The sequence below is a fragment of the Varanus komodoensis genome, unplaced genomic scaffold (assembly GCF_004798865.1).
Source record: "Varanus komodoensis strain SLA01 unplaced genomic scaffold, ASM479886v1 scaffold19, whole genome shotgun sequence".
Classification (NCBI taxonomy): Eukaryota; Metazoa; Chordata; class Lepidosauria; order Squamata; family Varanidae; genus Varanus; species Varanus komodoensis.
In genome coordinates, this window is record NW_025335550.1 from 10,756,671 (window position 1) to 10,776,759 (window position 20,089).

General features: G+C 54.8%; 1 protein-coding gene across 1 annotated transcript; it reads right to left on the reverse strand.

Annotated features, from left to right (window-relative positions):
* Positions 1-2,178: 2,178 nt before the first annotated feature.
* Positions 2,179-18,520, reverse strand: KLHDC4 (kelch domain containing 4). The gene is made up of 12 exons (XM_044427985.1): positions 18,403-18,520; positions 17,212-17,303; positions 15,985-16,063; positions 13,089-13,187; positions 11,970-12,106; positions 10,975-11,067; positions 9,395-9,554; positions 7,860-7,929; positions 7,303-7,511; positions 6,187-6,622; positions 4,003-4,131; positions 2,179-3,112 (listed from the first exon to the last, which is right to left on the reverse strand). The coding sequence occupies exons 1-12, from the start codon at positions 18,499-18,501 to the stop codon at positions 2,937-2,939; spliced, it is 1,779 nt and encodes a 592-aa protein (XP_044283920.1). The 5' UTR covers positions 18,502-18,520; the 3' UTR covers positions 2,179-2,936.
* Between the last annotated feature and the right edge of the window lie 1,569 nt (positions 18,521-20,089).

Genomic DNA, 20,089 nt, shown 5'->3' on the forward strand with positions numbered 1-20,089 from the left:
AATCCGACACATTCCCCACCCCAAACACGTCCCTCCCGCACGTTCACCTGCCGCTCACCTGGTGGTGGTGAGAAGGTGGAGCAGGGGATGCCACGGCCTCCGGGCTTCCTGGTGCTGTTCCTGCCAAGCCAGGCGATGAGGGCCATGATAAGGAAGAGGAGGAGCTGGGGCAGAGGTGGTGAGAAGGGAGAGGCCTCGCCAAGGGCTCTGGGCAACCAGGAGTTGGCACGGGCAGGCCCTGAGGGGGCAGGCCCTGGTGCTCGCCGGCCAAGCTGGGCTGCCCGGTTGAGACCAGCAGGACGGGGCACACCTGTTCGGAAGCTCCTCCTCCGTACAATAAAACTGCTATGCATCAAAATTGGGCATGCCTTTGGCTGGCATGCCCCTTTTCTTTGCTTCCCGCGCTTTTCTGGTGCAGGGAAGGCCTCCCGCTTGCAAGCCTTCCTCTGAAGGAGTGCAGGCCGGCCGTGATGCAGCTCAGCCACAGCCTAGCCCCTCGTCCATGCGGAATGGCTGGCCTGCACCCCCCCCCCACAAAACGGGTCCCCATTCTCTGATCAAAGTGACGGTGGCGAAAGGTAAGCCATGACGGCTGTCCAGCGCACTGGGCTGCAGCACCTCCTTTGGGGCATCTGCAAAGCAGCAACTCTTGCACGCTGCAACGGCGTTGTCGGCGTCCGCTCGGGGGGCATCTGCCTTGCTCTCCCTCGCCGGGTCCCACAGTGCGGGTCTGTCATCCGTGCAGAAGGACATGGACTGGGTGGACATCTGTGGCTGTTCCCGTTGGCCTGTGCCGAGGCAGCCTGTGGGCCTGCCTGCAATGCAACGCCGCCTCAGAGGGGCGGGTTGAAGGCGCCCACGGGAGGAGCGAGAGGGGTCTGCTGAGAAGACACGCCACCTGCCCCACGGGGCTGGTTGGCACATGCAGGGCCGGGGGCTGGTGGCGAGGGGCGCAGCATGGCCTCCCCGCCTGCTCGCACCCTCTGCACTCAGGCACGGCTTGCCCAAAGACCCGTCTCCACATGCCCCTGGCAACCATCGACGCTTGTCAAGGAGGGCGCTGTCCCAGGCCTGCGGCTGGGTCCTTGCGTCCACGCTCGATCCAGTGTCTGCTATTTACACGCGGAAGAACACGCGGGCGCGGGTGGAGGGTGAAATGACAAACACATCTTTAGAGGCGGCAGGGAGGGGAAGTTTCCCATCGATAAAAAGTAATGACTGTTTGAGTCTTCCCTGTGGGTTGATCTATTTATCTTCGCTTCTGCCCTTCTCTCTCTCTCTCTCCCCAACGGCCAAAAATAGTCTTACAACATTTATCCAAAGATACAAGCAAGACATTCCTGGGAACTAGCCAAAGTATGTTCCGAAGACCGTTGATCTGTTTTCTAGGCTGCAGGGCTCATGCAGGGCTCTGCACGAGGCTGGTGATGCAGCGCTGGAGAACTGAAGCGACAGGAGGGCAGACGGCCTGCCATGTTCCCATGCAATGCTGCACCGTCGGGAGCCTTTCCGTTGCAGAAATCCAGGCCGCAAGAGTCCAACAGCAGGGGAGCTGGTGTGTGAGAAAACTGGAGGGGGCGGAGGAAAGGGGGTGCTAGGCCAGCGGGGAGTCTGCCATAGCTGCCCAAAAGCGTGTCACGTAAGATACCCAAAAGCGGCTGGAAGGGTGGAGGTTAAGCCACTGTCCTCCTTCATGCTGCACTGAAGCACAGAGAAGAGAGTCTGGAACTTTTGACGATGCCCAAGATGCTGTAGGGCTACAAGCAGCACTGTTTCTGACCCCTGGGCATGCTGGCTGCGGCTGCTGGGAGTTGGAGTTGAAGGCTATTATCTGGAGGTGCCCACGGCAGCTGTAAACGCACACGGATGAAGCGGAGAATTTTGTAGATGGAACATCCCAGTCCAGTGGTTTGAAATGCAGCAGGACGTGGCAGGGCTGGAGGGGAGGGTCGCAGTGGACGTGGGCTCCCCTCTGAGGCCTCACGGAGCCTCAAAGCAAAGCATTCAGTTCTGCTCTGGGGAAAGATGCAGCCCAGCCTGGTTTGTCCGAGCAGGGAAACTCTGGCACACCTGACCGGTGCACAGAAAGGTGGGACGTCCCTGCAGCCTGCCTCCAAAATCCCCACTCAGTGAAACAGCTCATTCAAGAGAGAGAGAGAGAGAGACAGACAAAGAGTGTCCTAAAGAACAAAGAACTTTTATTTACCAAACGGTTTTGCAATGACAAGCCCCGCTGCCCGGTCCAGTGATGAGGGCAGGAAAGAACGGCCTCAGACGGGGCTGCTGCTAACTCCAAGTGGCTCCCAACCTGAGCAGCCACCATGACAAGCCCTGCATTCCTCCCTCAAGCTCCCTCCGCCTGCAGACACAACCGTGTGCCCCCTTCTGGCGCCCCCTGCATCTTCCCGCAACAAGGGGGCATCCATGCTGCCGGGAGACGTTTCATCCGGTGGGAAGTGAGTGAACAAGAGGCCCAGGAAGCCGAACTGGAGGTGGGCTCGCCCAGGGCGTGATGGAGTCCTCCTGCCACCAGGCCAGCTCTGAAAGGCACCGCAAGCGACATGGTGCAGCTCCTCCTGAACTTCATCCCTCAGACGGGAGATGCCTGGCGCTGCTCCCACGGCTAGGAGCACACCGAAGAGAGGCGCTGCCCCGTCACACGGGAGACACTCAGCCACGGGGTTCAAGAAAAGCTGCACCGTGCAAGTTGATGGCGCGCGTGTGTTGAAGCCCCCGAGTTCCTGAGTAGAGGCAAACCTGCGTTCCAACCCAAGGAACCATTTGCTTCTCCCAGGGAACGGTTTCCTGCAGCGCATGAAGAGGAGCGCGATGCACAGGTGCCCAGTCTGGAGTGCTGCATCGGCTGCAGCAGTTCCCTGTGCTGCTAAGCCAGGCCCCTACTCCGATGCCCAGCAGCAGCAGCAGGGGAGGGCCCTCTAGGCAGACCCTTCATAGAAGGCCTTCGCCATGGCGTGCCCCACTTTCACGGTCTTCTTCTCTTTGGCCCCCGGACGCATGTTCTGGCAGGCCAGTTTCACCCAGTACTGCTCTGTCCTGGAGAGGTAATCCGCGTACTCTTCGTTGGGCCGTACAGGGGGGTGCTCTCCATCTCCTGGAGTGCAGGGAGGAGACAGAAGGGGACAGGAAGCAAGACTTCAATAAGCAAGCCTGCAAGGTAGAACACCTTTTCTTCCAGGTGTGGCTCCCGAGCCAGAGCGGATGCTGCCCACTGTGAAGTCTTGGTACCTCAAGCTATTGAGGAAAACTAAGCTGCCGGCAGCAGAAACATTTAGCATCTTCGGCGAGTAACACGTCTTTTTTGTCTCTATACACCTAAACGAGATTTGTGAGGTGCAGAGTGAATTTGGCGAACTCCACAGCCACGGCAGGAGCTCCTGTCTCCCAAGTTCTGAATCCGGCCTGCTGTGGAGCACTGCCCTCCTGCCAACCGTAGTCCTGAAATTCTTCCTTCTTGCAGTGCTATTTGACGGGGCCAGAGAAGCCGGCTTGTGGCCAACTTCAGTCTCACTCCAGTCCCATTCATTCTAGTGGGTCTACTCTAAGTTGGCCCAACAGTGGATACAATCCGTTGATTCCCTACGTTCCCGTTCGAGACAGCTATTCTGCAACCACGGTAAGAGCTGTTGGCAGCACGATTCTGTGCATGTTTACTCAGAAAGAGGCTCCCTGAATTCTATGGGACTTACTTCAAGGTAACACTAAAAAGAGTTGCAGCATAACCCTTCAACATCTAACAAGCTGCTCAAAGTACAAAACGAAGATAAAAACAACCTGCCACATCTTCTCGGTTTTTCCCTTTTTCCCAGAGGGGCACAGGGTCCAAAGGACCCAGTTCATTCCCATATCCACTTAACAGAATGCCGGCTGCTTATGTCAGTCCCAACGTTTTGGGAAGGGCCAACCAGCAGGAAGCCGCAGCTCTTCCTTTCCAGCACACCTGGCGATACAGGAGCTCTTGCCTCATATTTTTACAGCACTTGCCTTCATCTTCATCCTCGCTCTCCTCATCGCTAGAGTCGTCTTCGTCCTCTTCCTCTCCTCCCTCGGCGCCTTCCACATCCTCATCTCCCTCTTCATCGGATTCTGATTCTTCAAGCCATTCCTGAGTTTCTGCCAGAGCCCCAGAAGAACACAGAAAGAAAAGGAAATGCAACATTAATCAGAGTAAATGGGTTCCCTTTGGGCATTTCAGCAGCAGCAACATATATGTATACGTACATACATACACACATGCATTATTTCGGCTTTTACTAGAGTAAAACCAGCAGAGCAAAGACCTCAAAAGAGGAGAGGGGGAGGAAAGGAGTACAGTGCCTGGGAGAAGACAAAGGTGACCAAAGAGGCCCTCTCTGGCCTTTTCGCTACTGGGTGCCACCAACAAAGAAGGCCTCCTCTTTCGTGCTCGCTCACCTCACCCAGAAAAACTGCCTGAGGCCTGGCTGGGAATGCATGGAGAGAGACAGGCATCCTGGCCCCAAGCCATCCAGGTCTTTAAAAATTAATTCCCGCGCTTCAAAATGGCCCTGAAAAGCCCAACTTAGCCACGCAGTGCCCAACGCCGGAGAAACTTGCTGCTCTGCTCTGGGGATTCATCAGTGTCCCTCTCCCCGGGCTCAGGCACCGCTCAAGCAACAGACGGGCGCTGGAGGGGCTGCGGAAAGCGTTTTCAGCACAAGCTGAGAGAGCAGGAGGACCTCAATACCCTTTGGTGACTCGGGCAGGATTAGGGCTAAAGTGGCAAGAGCCAGGCACTTATGAGGCCGGCCGGCCGGCTCAAAATTAGCCTGTTTCTGCCAGACGCTCGGTGGGCTCTAAGGCCGTGCGCAGGCACGAGGGGGAAAAGCAGCCCCGGCCACAGGTGCGGATTCTGTCCTCCTAAACAGGCTTTTGTCCCCAGCCGGAGATAAAATTAGACCCAGGTCCTCAGAGCACAGATTTCGAGGAATGTTTCTGACACACGGGAACAGACCAGGCTGCTGAACAAAAGCTCTCCTGCCCTCGTGCTGACAGCTTTGTGATGCGCTTTCTGTCCACACAGTTTAACACAGGAGCCAGTGTTTTCAATATCCGGGCCTTTTCTTTCTTTTGCCAAGTTTCTAGCCCTCAGGACTGCAGAATGAGGCTTGCAAAAGAAAGCTAAAGGGCAGTGCTTGGTGAAATGTCCAGTGGACAGCCACAAGAAGTCCGTGGGTATTTTGTGCCGAAGGGGGTTGATGACCCAACGGCGACCGCACGATCTAAGCTCCACTGTGCAAACAGGAGTAAGCACGCTTGCTTTCATGTTTTGTCTCCATTAAATGGGAAGCAGCGGCGTTGCAAATAAATTGGTTTATTTTCTGTGCAGACGACGATACGCAAATGTGCCTCTACTGGAAGATCAGGGCACCATCCTGCGCACATTTTGACAAAAGCCCTACAACTTCCAAATAATTTTTCTTCTTCTGTCACAGAAATACGTCTGCATTTTTGAAAAATATTCATTTTTCTCTCAGTGCCTAAGTGTTACATTTTCACTTCTTAACATGTTTTTTTTTTTTCAGTTTTAAGTCTTGGGGTCTACGAATCTGATCACAAGCTTGTTAACATACATTTTTGACTGAAAATTGTATTCAGGTCCGGGATTGGCAAACTAGATAACTTGGTGTTAATTTATGAACCCCGATGTATTTCCTCTGCACCCCTCTTGGTACAGTCCTCCTCAGAATATAACTCAGCACGTTTTCTGAAGAGGATGGCATGTTTGAATCCCCCCCATGTTCATGATTAAGGAAATCTAGCAGGCCAAGGAACTGTGGTCCAGTCTAGTTTTCTCCACACGGTGGGAAAGAATTCCCAATTCTGCATGGCCAAAATGAACAGGGTACTACAATTCCCACAAAATTATGCAACTCAAGCCAGCAAAAAATTGCGGATTATTCCGTTTCTGCTGCCCACAGAGCTTCCAAAGAGCCAAAGAGAAGATGGGTGCTTTGCTGTCTGATCCCTGCAAATGCTTCCCAGACTCCAGTGGCCTCTGGACTTGTAAGCTTCTCTTTGGCCATAAGGACCAGCAACTTGTTTTTTCAAAAAGAAAATTCCGCACTTCTCCGCGGTCTTTGCAACTGCATGGTAGAGTGGAAAAGACACACAGGGTTCAAACCAACACGGCCATCAGCATCAACTTACTTGGGTCCATTTCCACCAGCACTCGCCATTCTTCCAACTTGTGGAGGTCGAGGGCGTAGAGGTCGTTGAGCGTGAACTGGCGGTCTCCCACCTCAAACATGCCCCCGTAGACGTACAGCACGCCGTGCTTGACTGCCAGCATGGCATTGGAGCGTGGGCATGGCTCCAGCTGCTGGCCGGAGGCCTCATCTCCGGCCCCGTCCTCTTCACCCTCCGACTCCGACCTCTCGGGCTCCGTCTTGGGAGCGGAGACCACCTGCTTGATCGTCATGACGGTCCCGTCCTCGGCCACCACCTCCTTGACGACCTCCACGGGGCCCGGAGGGGGCTGCCCCTCGGCCTCCTCGCCTCCACCGCCGGCCCCATCCTGCCAAGCGGCTTGGGAACCCTCCAGGGCAGCGCCTCGCCTTCGCTTCTTCTTCCCAGACTTTGGGCCCTGTGAACAGGGGGCATTCCTTACCAGGAGCAGCGCAAAGCCCAGAAGAGGGCTTTCTGCATCACAGGCTGCGCCTCCCTTGCATCCAGGCATGGGAGAGAAACTCATTCATCTTTCTCTTTAGAGCCAACAAAGGCAAACCAAATTTCGGCTGCCCTTCACAATTTGCGCTCCTCCAAGTGCTGCAACGGAGGTTTCCGACGGACAGGTGTGCAAAAATGGTCACATTGGAGAAACGGCAGCGTGCATCATACTGCGCAAGTCACTTGCAAATATATACATTTTGGGGGAACTGTATACAAAAATGCATGTTAAACTTTAAAAAGCCTTGAAGTGCAGAATGAGCTACACAATATTGGAAAACGAGAAACCGCCCAAACAGATTCTTTATACCTTTAGCTTTCCTGGCGGTGATTCCCCCACTCCCCCCATGTATTCAGAAATGGTGCAGTCACTATTTCACTGTACCACTTTGAAATGCAGGTGATAGTTACACAATAGAAAGATCCTTCCTACCTAATCCAATTAACACCTTTTGCAGAACTCTAGGATTATTACCTCTATTACCTGGTTGTAATCCTTACACCCCTATAAGGCAGGTCAGTATTATTATACCCATTTTGCAGATGAAAGCCTGAGCTGATTGGATCGAAAACAAGAAAGCAGTCGGTCAGTTATACCTTTAACAGCCCCGGAAACCACCGGTTCTTTGCCACGTCATAGAAATAAATGTCGTTGAAGAAATCTCCTTCAAGACACTCTTCCTCTTCCTCGTCATGAACCCCGCCAAAGAGCAGGGACCGGTTGTTGGGGCCCATTGTGACCGAGAAGCCAGATCTGGGAGTTGGCTTGACCCCAGAAGGGCTCATCCGGGTCCATGTCCATTTGTCTGGGGATATAACAGGGAGACTGCGAATCAGTGGATGGAGGGGAAAGAAAAGGGGGAGATATTACACCATGGGGAATAAACATTAAATGAGAAAAGGGGAGCTTGCTGAGGCTCCATGCGCCAAGAAGGACCCCCAGTGTGGGCCTCTGGAGTTGCAGCTCCTCCTCCCCGTTGCAACCGGCCGGTTCCCTGTCTCCTCTGCCCAGAGAACAGTGGGGCAGAGCGGGGCGGATGCTGTGGCTGCCAAGAGCGTCTTCAGACATCTCACGCCAGCGAATTATTTTCCAATGCAGGCTCGGCCCGACCTGTGGCTTGTGGGCCCCAGGTGGGCCCAGGTGTTCTGCTCACCTGAGCTTTCGGCCTTCAACAGGAACATGTCTGTGTGAAGCATGCCTTTGTCCACGTCCTTCTTAATCCTCTGCGAAACAAAAGGGGAGACGTTACGGGGCCTTTGTGCTCCCAAGCTTGGGCAGAGCAGGGTCACACTACGAACAAGGAGGTCAAGAGGGACAAGTATGTTATTTTCCCCTCAAAACTGGGTGGTTCTCTCTACGCAGCATGACAAAAAAAGCCCAAATCCACCCAGCTTTGCAGACGGGAGGCTGATGGAGGTGAAGGGGGGGAGAGAAAACAAGAGAAAGGTACTTAATGAGCAGCTCAGGCTCTGCAACCGAGTCCGTGAAGGCAGGCACGGTCTGAAATCCAAGCCGGCATGACTCCGGATTCCGCTCAGCAAACTAATGAGGACGGAATGCAGGCGTGGGGAGACCAGAACTGCTCCCTAAGTCTCTTCTCGTTTGCTTTCACAACAAGCGCGTCGAAGGGGGGAACAAACGCAGAATTCTCGCTTTCCCCTCGTGTTATTACGCAGCCGATGCCTTCACTCTACCACCGTGTGCCCACGCCGATTGAAAAGGATGTGAATTGCTACTACCAGATGTGAGAGCTAGAAGACTAGAGCCAACAAATTACTGATCTCCTTGCAGGGAGCCCCCCCGCCCCCGCCCAGGCACCAGGAACAGCTCTCTTTCTCTCTCCACCTGGCCTACCTCCTAAAATTGTTGTGAGGCTAAGAGTAACGGCACCCATCCCGAAGTCCTTGGAGTCAGGCAAGAAAAACCTCTAAGGGTGGCATCTTAGACACGCTTAGACAAAAAAGGCCTGCTATTCCCAGCATGCTGCACTCTGCCTAGTTATCCACTAAGGCAGGGAGCACAAGCACGTTCGTTCCGTAACCTTGACCAACAAAGCAAATGGAGCACATCAGGGGAGCTGGGAAATATCTTCCCTTCGGCTGTTCAGAGACATTTGCTGCTAATGAGGTCCACCTCTTCCCACTGCGGGGAGGGAGGGGGGACCACTCCTAGCCGTGGATTCTTCATTCTCTGCACACATCGCAACAGAGCTGTCCTTAAGGCTGAGCAATCAAGCAGGATCGAAACAAAGCTTGTGAAATTTCCAAGCCCCTCCACGTTGCAAGAAGCAGGTTAGCTGGCGAGGGGGAAGATGCTGATGGTCCATTTCTGAAACTATAGAGGAAAACTGCCCCAGAAAAGGGGTCATGTTCATGGGCTTTCCCTCCGTTTTCTAAGTATTACTACCGATGATCCAAGGCCTAATGAGACTGCATATTAGGAAAGCCCACTCATTCCAAATACCCATCCTCAATGGGTGATTAAGCCCATGCATTTATAAAAGCTCCTGCCCAAGACATCTGTAATTCATGCAGAGGGTGTGGAAAGGCGGGGGCTGGAATACGCAGCGACCTGCATTTCTGCGTTCTTTTGGGGAGCAGGCTGGTCCCGTCTGCCATCATGAGCAGCTGCACATGAAGGTCTGACTGCTGCACTGGAGCATGGGAGAGAGGAACAATCCCAGCTCACCTGCTTCGAGTAGCCTCCGTAGACAAGGATGTTGCCATCTGGAGTGGCGGTCAGAAGACAACCAGACCTTGGGGCTGGGGCAAGTCCGGAAGGGCTCAGCTTGGTCCAGGCAAACAAGTCCAGATTAAAGGCATAGGCGTCATTGTAGTAGATGTAATCTCTGGTTAGAACAAAAGCAGTGGGCAGAAACCATTATAGGGGAAAGGACGTGTGTCTGGCACCAGCAGAACTGAGAAAAGGCGCCGACTGAGAAGGCGTTGGAGCTGCAGAATCGGGAGGACTGTTTCTGCACTGTGACAAGGCCAGGCATCCGTGATGTTGCTCCGGCGGCCAGACCTTCCAAGCAAAGCATGCCACATGTGGAACGCTTTTCTCACAATGCAGGTGTGTTTCATTCAGTCCCTTCCACAATGGCCGGGTCTCTCTTGAGCAAAGAGGCAGAGGCGTCTGAGCACGGATTACCCGTCCTCCATCCGGCCAAGAAAAAGAACAAGGGAATCATTTAGACACCAAGGAACTGAATTCTGAGACACCTGCCAAAATGTCGGCTGCGTTGAGCACATGAGGACTGACTGCAGAAAGGTTAATTGTGCCGCAAAACTCGTTAGGGGGCAACCTGCAAGGAACGAACAGCCAGACGGCCGAAGCAAACATCACGCTGCCATTGGCCAGGCCATAATCCCCCTTTCCCCAGGTGTGACTTCTCAGCCAAGTGAATCTGCATGCTGTTTACTTCATCCCAGGTTCTCCCCCACCTGTTGCTCTCCTGGTGGCTGGACTACAATTCCCAGAATCCCCCAGGTGAACATGAAAGGGTCAGAAGGTGAATTCACAGAGGAGCTGTCCTCAATTTCTCTCCATCATTTTTTTAAGCGGCTCCAATCCAGCTACAGTCTTTCCAGGCTCTGTTCAAGCATAGCTTTATTCCACTCCCTATAATATATTCTGAAAATATTTAAGTAGAGGGAAAGGCAACACTGAGAAACAAAACCCACTTGGAAGACTTTCAACTCCTCGGCAACACAGGAGCTAAAAGTGCACTGAACTGAGGGCTTTGTGTAGCTTCCTTTGTGTGGTGTGTGTGTGGGTCATGATCTCTGTGTGTGTGTGTGTGTAAGCCAGGGAAATTTGGACAAATTGCGACGGCAGATCATGGCTGGAATTTACTCACCTTTCCCTAGCTTTAAAAAGGAGGCGCACCATTCTGACCTGTCGGCTCAACTCATGCAGAGAAAGTTGGTGCTACTGCTGGATTGATGGGCCAGAACCAAGCGGGCTGGGCCCAATCCACTAGATTTAGACCCCTCTACACAACTGGGGCTCTTACACATCCCTACCTCTAGAATATACCTCAACACAGTTTTATTACACTCAGAATAGAATAGTCAGAATATATTCCAGCACTGATATATTTACCTCAAGAATATGCTCAAGCATGGATTTCCGGGAGATCCCACGCATGTGGAAAGCTCCCAGTTGGGTAAATGACAATATTTGTGTGGCAGCAAACGCTGTAAGTGCGCTGTGTGACGACGGCACGAGCCCCCACATTGCTAAGTGAACAGAAGCACCCAACCAACCTTGCGCTTTCATGGAACCCTCCAAAGACGACCAGGTGCCGCTTGCACACCGCCATCCGATGTCCGCTCCGCCCGGAAGGGCCGCCGGCAGCCCTGAAGCAGACGGAGAGACCGAGCGGTGAAGCCTCCTGCGTCGCTTTGGTGCCAACTCTGCCCCCGTTGAGCAAGCAGCTCCATCAACATTCAGACCTCGCCTGCTCACCCCCTTTGGCTGCAAGGACACGTCTGCCCCCACAGCAAGACAAGCAGCCAGGCCTCCCCACTTCTCCTCCCTCTTGTGCCTGTGCGCACACGCACCCACACACGCACCCACTGTTCTGTTTGTTCACGGAAACAACACCTGGCCTCTGCCCCCTCCTTGGGAAGGGCTCCAAGACGAGAGAGGCAGTGAGGGAGGCAGAGCTGGCTTTGTTTTAATGCTCTCCTGACAGAGCGTGGAACAAAATCAACTTTCTGCTACACCCACCCTCTGGCAGTTTGACTGCAGTTCTCAGAGGACCGGAGGAGGGGGGGGAGGGGGGAGGAAGAGGAGGAGGAGGAGGAGGAGGGGCGGGAGGAGGAGGACTGAACAGCTCTGAGGCACATAGGCCCGGATCAGCCCTCCCCAAGGCTTCAAAGGTTCGGTCCGTCAAAGGCCCTGGGCTCGGTCGTCCTCTCGTTGTGTTTATCTGCACATGTGCAAATGTGGGTTTCTGATCATGTGCAAGCCCCCCCGCCCGCCGCAAATGTGCAAAGCTTCCCGAGCTGCATATTTTCACACCTTAAGATCATGGAAGGAAAAGCACATTTATGGCCAGTGGGCTTTTCATTGTTTGGTATTTTTCAAACAACAGGCACATGCGGGAAGGAAGACGACACAATTCCAAAGCGGGTGCGGGAACAGGCACCGAGAGAGCCAGGTGCTGCTGCAGGATGCAGTTCCGGGACCGAAGCCCCCTCCCCGCAGTCCCCAGCTCAAGCACGGGACCAGCAATACGCATTACGCTCCCACTCACTTGATCTGCTCCCAGGTCCGGCCCGCCAAGTGCAAGACCCAGAGATCTTTGTAGTGGTAGAACTGCTCCCCGTCTGGCGAAGCAAACTCCCCACCAAAGACCCAGAGCTGCCCTCCGCCCTGAGCCACCACCACGGCCTGCGAGAGAGGAGGAGGAAAGGCAGTTGGAGTTTCCAGCGTGGGCAGCCCACTATTCTCGTTTAGCATGGCAAATAATGCGGGGCTGTATCCACCCATTTTACAGATGGGATGACTGAGGGCCCGACAGCCTGCACACGACAGCTGTGGAATCAGCTCTGAGCCTATGAAGTGCATGGCTGGAGCAGGTCCAGGGTTCGCTGGTCCAGCAATTTTTATCCCACAGCTGGCCAAGCAGATGCCCCGGTGGAAACCCTCCAGGCAGAGCAAGAACCACCTCATCCTCCTGCTCATACTCTTCAACTGCTACAAGAGAGCCACCGCCTCTGATCCTGGAGATGCCCAGGACCAGCAGGGATGGGTGGCCTTCACTGCAGGCCTGGCTGGAGTATGAACTGCCACCCCATCGCGGGTTGTCGTTATGTGCGAACCCTGGACTAGGGCTTCACGCTTAACAACCCAGGAAGAGAACCCACTCTCTGCTGCTGGGAGGGGACCCAACCCAGGTCCACATCCTGCAGTGGTGGGAAAGTAGCCTTCTCTAAGCTGGTGCCCCAGGTCCAGAATTGCCCTCCTCAGCGGGCAGCACAGCCAACAGCAGGGGATGATGGGAGATGAAGTGCAGCACATTGAGAAGGTCCCCATCGAGGAAGGCTGGATGACAGCTTATTTCACCAGCCAACGCAGCCTTTGAGGAAAACTAGCAATTTCTCAAGTGCCACCTGCTGGGCATGGGCGTTCACGACAGGAAGAATTTAACAGGGGAGGGTCACCCCCCACCCCCGTTGCTCCAGGCACCAGCTTCGAATCCCACAGATTTTATCTCTCGCAACCCTGCAAGACTGCTTTTCAAATCAGTGCAGTGTTTGCTACTGTGCTTTCCCTCCGCAGGTGGAGCAGGCGATGGCAGACACTACCAGCACAAGGCCGAGCCACCTCCCAGTCCTCCTCGCGGCTGCCCCAGCCAAGGCGAGCACGGTACCTGATGAGCACAGCGCCGGGGAGGGGGGCTCGGGATGTCGATTTTCGCCCAGCTGTTCTTCCGGATGTTGTAAACAAACAGCTCGTTGTACAGGAACGTCTGGTGGAGACATCGGAGAAAGCAGGGGTGTGCCACCTCCCGAGCCAGGCCCAGAGTTCGGCTCAGAGATGCTCCCGGGGGCTGCATCTGGGGGGCGGCTAGAGGGGGGCCACAAAGGCCAGTTCTTCCCACGGGTACATTAAGACACCTTAGGCCAGGGGTCCTCAAACTACGGGCTGGATACAGCCCGCCATGGTCATTTGCCCGGCCCACCTCCGAGCTTTTGGACCCGTTCAGAGAAAACCATCTCTGAGCAGGCGCAGGCTCCCCCACCCCGACTGCATGCATATACAGAGTGGAATACGGAGCAGGAAACAGGAGAGAGGAGGGCGGAAGAGACAGTGAGACGAAGAAACCAAACAAGGATTGAAGGTAAGAAAAATGTAACTTTTAAAATCTATTTTTACCCATGTGAGCCACGTCCCCGGGCTACGGGCCAAGCCACGGCCACCTCGCAGAGCCCGAGGATGGACAGGCTGAGCCAGAGCGGGGCCGTGGCTCCCCAGCCTCCGTCGTGGCCTCCCCTGGGCAAGCCGCTGCCATCGAGCGGCCGCCACGCTTCTTCCCCCCGCGGCGGGGAGCGGCGGGAGGCGCCCCACTGGGCCAGTCGCGGCCCCGTCCCTCACCTCCCCTGGCCTTGGCCCGCAGAAAGCAGCCGTCCCCTCCCTCCTGCCGGCCTCTCCTGCTCCCGGGGCTGGGCGAGCGCCTGCGGGGCCCTTCCTCCGGCTCGGACGCGGGGCGGTGCCAGGAGCCGGGAAGGCCTCCGTCAAGGAGGCGCGCCCCACGGCTCCCCCCGTGTCCCGCTCTCCCTTTCGGAAGCCTCATTTGGGGCTTCTGCTGCCGCCCGAGCGAGCAGAGCAAACCATTTTAATTTTTCAATTAATTCATGAAATTTTAATTAAATTTTAATTTATTTCAAATTGATTAATTTTTATTTTATTTTACTTTAATTAATCTTAATTTATTTTTAATGTATTTTAATTCTAATTAGTTTTTTAATGTGCAGTGTGCCTAGGAATTCATTCATATTTTTTTCAAACTACAGTCCGGCCCCACAACAGTCTGAGGGACAGCGAACTGGCCCCCCGTTTAAAAAGTTTGAGGACCCTGCCTTAAGAGAACCATTTCAAACTTTCAGAATGGGGGGGGGGGAGAAACACCCAAATCCAGGAAAAGCCCAAATGTGATGGGGGAGGAAGGGGCGAGGGATTTGCCCACTGGGGTAACCACAGAGACAGATTCGGAGCCCGGGAAGGCCGCCCTTGGGCCCAAGACCTGGCGTTCTGCACCCTGAAGCAAAAGGACTCACTAGAACATGTAGTCTCATCCAGGAGATTCATTGGCCCAGTTCGGACAACACGATAACCTAACTCCAGGGTTCAGTATGGGTTCTTGTTAAACGAAGGGTTGTTGCCGAAGCATGGGTTAGTGTGTTATCTGAACCCAGCTGAGATAGCAAACCATGGTTAAAAAATAACCACGGTTCACAATCCAACACCCAACTTTGGCTTCTCCTTATAGGTTGTTCATGGTTACCAAGGCGTTTGTTAGAGCAGCTGGGTTCAGACAGCAGGATAACCCGTGTTTCAGCAACAACCCATGGTTCAAAGTCAACTGACATGCAACACATCCTCAACCCTTGAGTGTGTTATTATTGTGCTGCCAGTATCCAGTCATTTCCTCTTTGCTCATAGTCAAGACAGGGAATCAGGAACAACATGGAAGCATCCAGAACAATGGCGCTCCCGACTCTTGCGCATTTCCAGCCACGCGATGCACCATGCAGCCCAGGTTCAGGGCTGGTGTCCTCCAGATGTGCTTGACAGCAACCCCCATCATTCCCAGCCCATGTGGCCATTGGCAATGCTGCTGAGAAGGATGGGAGATGCAGCCCAAGACAGTTGCTCTGAGCTCAACCGGCCATGAGACTTCTGCATCCACAGCTCTGCCTTGTTTGCGGCCGGTGCTAAAAAGCTGCTCATGAGAATAATCACACGGCTTCCCCATTCCTCCGGCACCATCTTTACTTGGCTTGAGAAGAGCGTCTTTGAATTTTGGGGCTCAGACCCCTCCTCTTGCCTGGGATGTACTGCTCTGCTTTTCTTCACACCGGTTTGGCTTCTGGGAAGCAGAGCGTTTTGTGACTGGCCAAATGGTAGCCATTTTAAGGACGGGAACATTTTCCTTCAGGGACTACCATTTTGTGAGAGTGTCTGCAGCTCTCTGTCTGAATTCTAAATTGCAAAAGGACTGGGGACCACTAAAATACAGCAAGAAAGAGAGAGATTGAGAGACAGACAGGCAGAGAGAGAGAGAGAAGGCAATTGGTTCCATTTATACCCTTCTAATTTGAGACTACCCAGTCAGCCCATCCAAAAATCTCCTGCCCTGCAAAATTCATCAGCAGAATGAGCTTGTTTTGAACAGAAAGTTGACGGATTCCTTCTGAATGGTGGTGGGGGGGGGGAGACGGTGAGCCCCTGGAGTCTAAGAAGCCACGGTCGATGGCCTGAATCCGTCTGCAGAAGTGATGAACTCCTGAAACATGGCCATCTCTCTTGACCCTTTTAATGGAATCCAGCATGCCTGTGCGGAGCTGGAACATTATCCAGCAGGCAGTGAGAGAGGAGATTCATTTTTTCTGAGAATAGCTCATGCCGTTTATAGCTCTTCATTAAAAAAATAATCATGATTCTCTGTGAGTCCACTGGAAGATGGAAGAGGAAGGCGGCTTTTATAGGGAGGGGAGAAGAGAGGTTAGGTGATAAGGAGGATACGTCAAAAGGATATACTTTACTTTTTGGCCATTGAAATATTCACCTCCAAACAGAATCAGCTCGTCTTTCTCGGGATGTGCAGAGAGAGACGCGTTCAGCCTGGAGACGGAAAGGGGGTCGAGCGTCAAGGAGGCGGGGATCCAAGCTGGTTGCGCAAACCTGTCCTTGTCAGTATCCCTGGACTGTCCCCACTGAAACCCACCCAGAAAAACTGGCCATTCCAACAGCTTCATCTGCTTTAACTCTGCAAAGTCCCAGCAGAGGAGTCTAAGATGCCCTTGGGGACAGCACCTAATGAGGCCCTGCCAACCCTAAAAAGCTTCACGGTTTTCTTCTTTGCCACTCTGAGCTGGGGGCACTGCTTTGAAGAAGGCCGTGCTTGGGGAATCATGCTCGGCCTCCATTCTCCAGTGCAGCTGTTTCTCCATTTCATCTTCAGCAGGTGCGGCTGTGGATGCACTTGGGACCACCTCTCCCAGTGGCCCCGCAACTATGCTCAACATCCGGGGCCTGCCCCCAAGCACCAGCTCTGAGGGAGACCCAGAGGGCGGCACCAGGAGGGAGGACTTTCCTTGTGGTGGCCCCCATCATGTGGAATGACCTGCCCACTGAGGCCTGCCTGGTGCCAACCCTGTAATCTTTTCACCATAACATTGCGATGGTTCCTTATGCTGAGGCTCTTAAAGACACACTTGCGTTTTTACAGGACTTGTCCTCCATTGTATGATGTTGCAGCTGCTTTCAATGCTTCATTTCAAAAATATTTGTATTTTGATAAGATTAACAAGCTTTAACCTTGATTAATATTGGCCCGCTGTGCTTAAATTAGCTTGTTTTTGTTTACTCCCAATCAGCTCGTTCTACTTAACCATGCGACTAGGAATAGGAAACCTGATGTCCTCCAGAAGTTTTGGACTACCGCTCCCAAAATCCCTGACCTTTGGCCATGGTGGTAGGGCTTGTAGAGGCTGTAGTCTGAAACATCTGCAGGGCACCTGCCCTGCATTATACAGGGATGGCCAACAAAGTAAACCCAAACGGTTTTTTAAAAGGATGTCCTAAGAGCCACCAGATAATGCCCACGAAGAAAGAAGAAAGGCTGGCCTGGAACGCTCGCCATTCGGAGCAGCGGCTGCAACGCTGTGCTGGGCAAGTTCTTTAATTCTTGCATTTCTGAGCGGCCCAAGACATTCGCTGGGGGTGCGGCCCACATTCGGGGCCCACAGGACCCCTGGGCCTTTCCTTACCTGGGTGAGGGAGGTGCGCAGGTTGCCTCGACCACCTGAGTCTTCTTCGCATCCAGACTCTGGAATTCTGCAATCAGAGCTTCGAGATCTTCCTGTACATGGAGAGTCAAATGGAGAGTGTTTAGAAAGGTCAAGGACTGCGCTGTGTGGAAGAGGGTGTCCTGTGGAAGGCCCTTCTCCCACACACAGTTGGGGGGCCCCTTCCATTCCCTGCCCCATCTCTCTCTCTCTCCCCCAACAGCCCCCAAGTGCTCCTGGCTACGGTTAAAAACAAAACAAAGCCAGCTGTATTGACCGTGAGAAAACTCCAAAACATACACTCAGAGAGTCCCTCCGCCTGCTCTTGGCAGACTCTCCTCCATGGCCTGACTCTTTTGCAGCACATTTTCGGGGGGCTTGAGGGGCTTCCTGGGAAGCACAGGCTGGGGAAGGCCATGCCCACCAGGGCAGGTGATCCAGGCATGAACCCGGACCTAGCAGCACCAGCAGTGGGGTAGCTCGGGCCAGGCCTTGGGGCAAACGTCCAGGGATGCCCCACCTGGGGACCCCAGCTGGCCATCCAAAGGCAGGCAATGAGCGCATCAGAGGGGTACAAGCAAGGTCGCTTTACTTCTGGAGTTTTGCAGGCGCCAGTGTGCAGGTGAGCACAGAATACAGAACCACACTCCGCTAAAACCAGTACCAGCAACTGCGGGAGCTTTCTAGTGTCCCCGAAATACAGAAGACGTGTGAAGGAGGCCTGAGGTGAGCTGTGTGATATACCTCATTGTGTGATACGCACGGGTCGTGAACCTAGACTAAATCAGGGTGTTAAATTCCTGAGCTGCGTGCAATAGCAGGCTAAGCCAAAGCTAGCAACGTGTGCGTGCTTTTGAGACAGCCAGATCTCTGCATCGGGCAGGTTTTTTTGCTGGGGGGAAGCGGGGCTGCGAAGCCAGGCATGGCGGCGGAACTGCGGGGGCCGCATGCTCGGAGTTCCCCGGGGGCCGCGGAAAGGGGCATGAGGCCCCGCGGCAGCTGGAGGGCCGCAGCTCGGCTCCGCTGCAGCGGGACCCGCGGGCCCCAGAAGCGGGACAGCCCCGTGTCCTTCCTCCGCCTGCTTCCGATTCCGGGCGACGCGCTCAGAGCAGGGGCGGGCGGGCTGCCCCCCGGCCGCCCCAGTGCCGCCCCCCGGCCGCCCCGCGCACTCGCCTCCTCTTTCCTCGCCCGCTTGGAGACCTTCTTCTCCATCTTGGCAGCCGCCTTCTCGGCGCCCTTGCCCTTGCGCTCCTTTCTGCTCTTCTTGCCCATCTTGGCAAGGAAAGGCGCAGCGGCGGCTCCCGCGCCCGGCCTGGCTCGGCCTTTTCCGGGCCCCCCGCCGCGCAGCTCACATCCTGCCGGGGAAAGCAGAAGGGAGGCCGGCTGCTCCGCGCTCGCCTCCCAGGCCATCTGCTGGGACGGAGGTCTCCCTGCAAGGGTGGCGCCGGGAGGTCCCGGGGCGGGTTTGGGGCACCGCCGGGGCGGAGAGCGTGCGTGGGCTTCCTGCGGCCCGTGAGACGTGGTGCGCGGCTGCAGAAGATCCCGGGTCTGTGCAGAAGAACTTCGGTTTATGCACCGTCTGTATCGGCGGCCAAAGGCACCGTGTCTTTTGGGTTTAGCTTTTGAACTGAGGCGGCCTAACGTGCGTGCGTATTCGGGCTTTTGCTTTTTCACGGGTTTGGGACAGAGCGGGGCGCTGCTGGCATGCCTGCTGCTTTGGATCACAAACCCCATCTGATGGCATGCCTCTCCTGCTATGAACCTGCCTGGGCAATTTGTTCTCCGTGGGATGCTTTTGTCGGAATGGTTCCTCCGATGGAGGTTTGGCGTGTCCTCTTGTGGCGACCCAGAAGGAAGGGTTCGGCTTGGGGCTGGGCATTTGCAGCTGAAGAGCTGCTGCAGAGGCATGTAACCAACCCCTCTGCAGTGTAGCATAGTGGTCAGAGCACCGGACTGGGGCTCAGGAGATCTGGGTTCTTGCCCCCATTCAGGCAGGGAGCTTGTTGCAGGGCCTTGGGCCAGGCTTGGCCCCTCAGTCTAACCTCCCCGTGTGGCCGTGAGGTGCAGCGGCTTCTTGCAAGAGGAAAAACGGTGTGATATAAATCTAAAAAGCAGGGAAGGGGGAACGGCGCACCGAATGCCTCTACTCAGTGGCCTCGTCAGGCATTATTTTCCCAGACATTTTAGTCTCGCATTTCCTGTTGTTTTTAACCTTGTTAATATTTATTTAAGCCTCTTCTGGTTTCTGCTGCTCCTCTTCCCCACCTCTGTTGTCTGGGCCAGAGCAAGAGGAAAGGGAGAAGGAGGTTTCAGGGTGAGAGCCGGAGGGCCCCGGGGGGCTTTGGTCCCTGGTTCCCTGCCTGAGCATTCCTGCTTCGGAGGCCGAAGGGCCCAGACGTGTGTTGTGCTTTGCTCTGCTGGCGCTGCACATTTTTCCTGACTTACCGCACGCGACGTATTCGAGACAGCGACCTGAAATAACAAGGCCCGCTTCTGTGAAGTGCCGGGGTGAAAGCACAGGCCCCATCGCGGCGGAGACGTGGCTGTCTGCCATTCTGGTGAGAAAGGGCACCTGGGCTATTGCTGCTCTCAGCAGATTCTCTGGCAAGCCAGGCTTTTGTGGCCACGAAAACACAGGAAATCCCGTCTGTGCGGCGAGGCCCCGGAGCGTCTCCCCCAAGCGCATGGGAAGGCTGTGCCAAGCAAGGGAAGCTGCCCGGGACGCTGGGGGCATTCTCCATCCCACCTGCCTTTTGGGGCACTTAGTCGCAGGGCGAGCCAACGACGTTTGCTCCCTGAGGCAAAGTCCGGCATGGCCCCCTCCCTTGGCCCGCACAAGGCCATCCCGACTGGCGCTGCG

Excerpts from the sequence above, each read along its gene's own strand:
- KLHDC4 (XM_044427985.1), bottom strand. The coding sequence starts at position 18,501 with ATGGGCAAGAAGAGCAGAAAGGAGCGCAAGGGCAAGGGCGCCGAGAAG. Across the intron at positions 16,064-17,211 it reads TGCGCACCTCCCTCACCCAG|GCTGAACGCGTCTCTCTCTG; the intron begins GTAAGGAAAGGC and ends TTCCGTCTCCAG. Across the intron at positions 7,930-9,394 it reads ACGGAGGCTACTCGAAGCAG|AGGATTAAGAAGGACGTGGA; the intron begins GTGAGCTGGGAT and ends TTTGTTTCGCAG.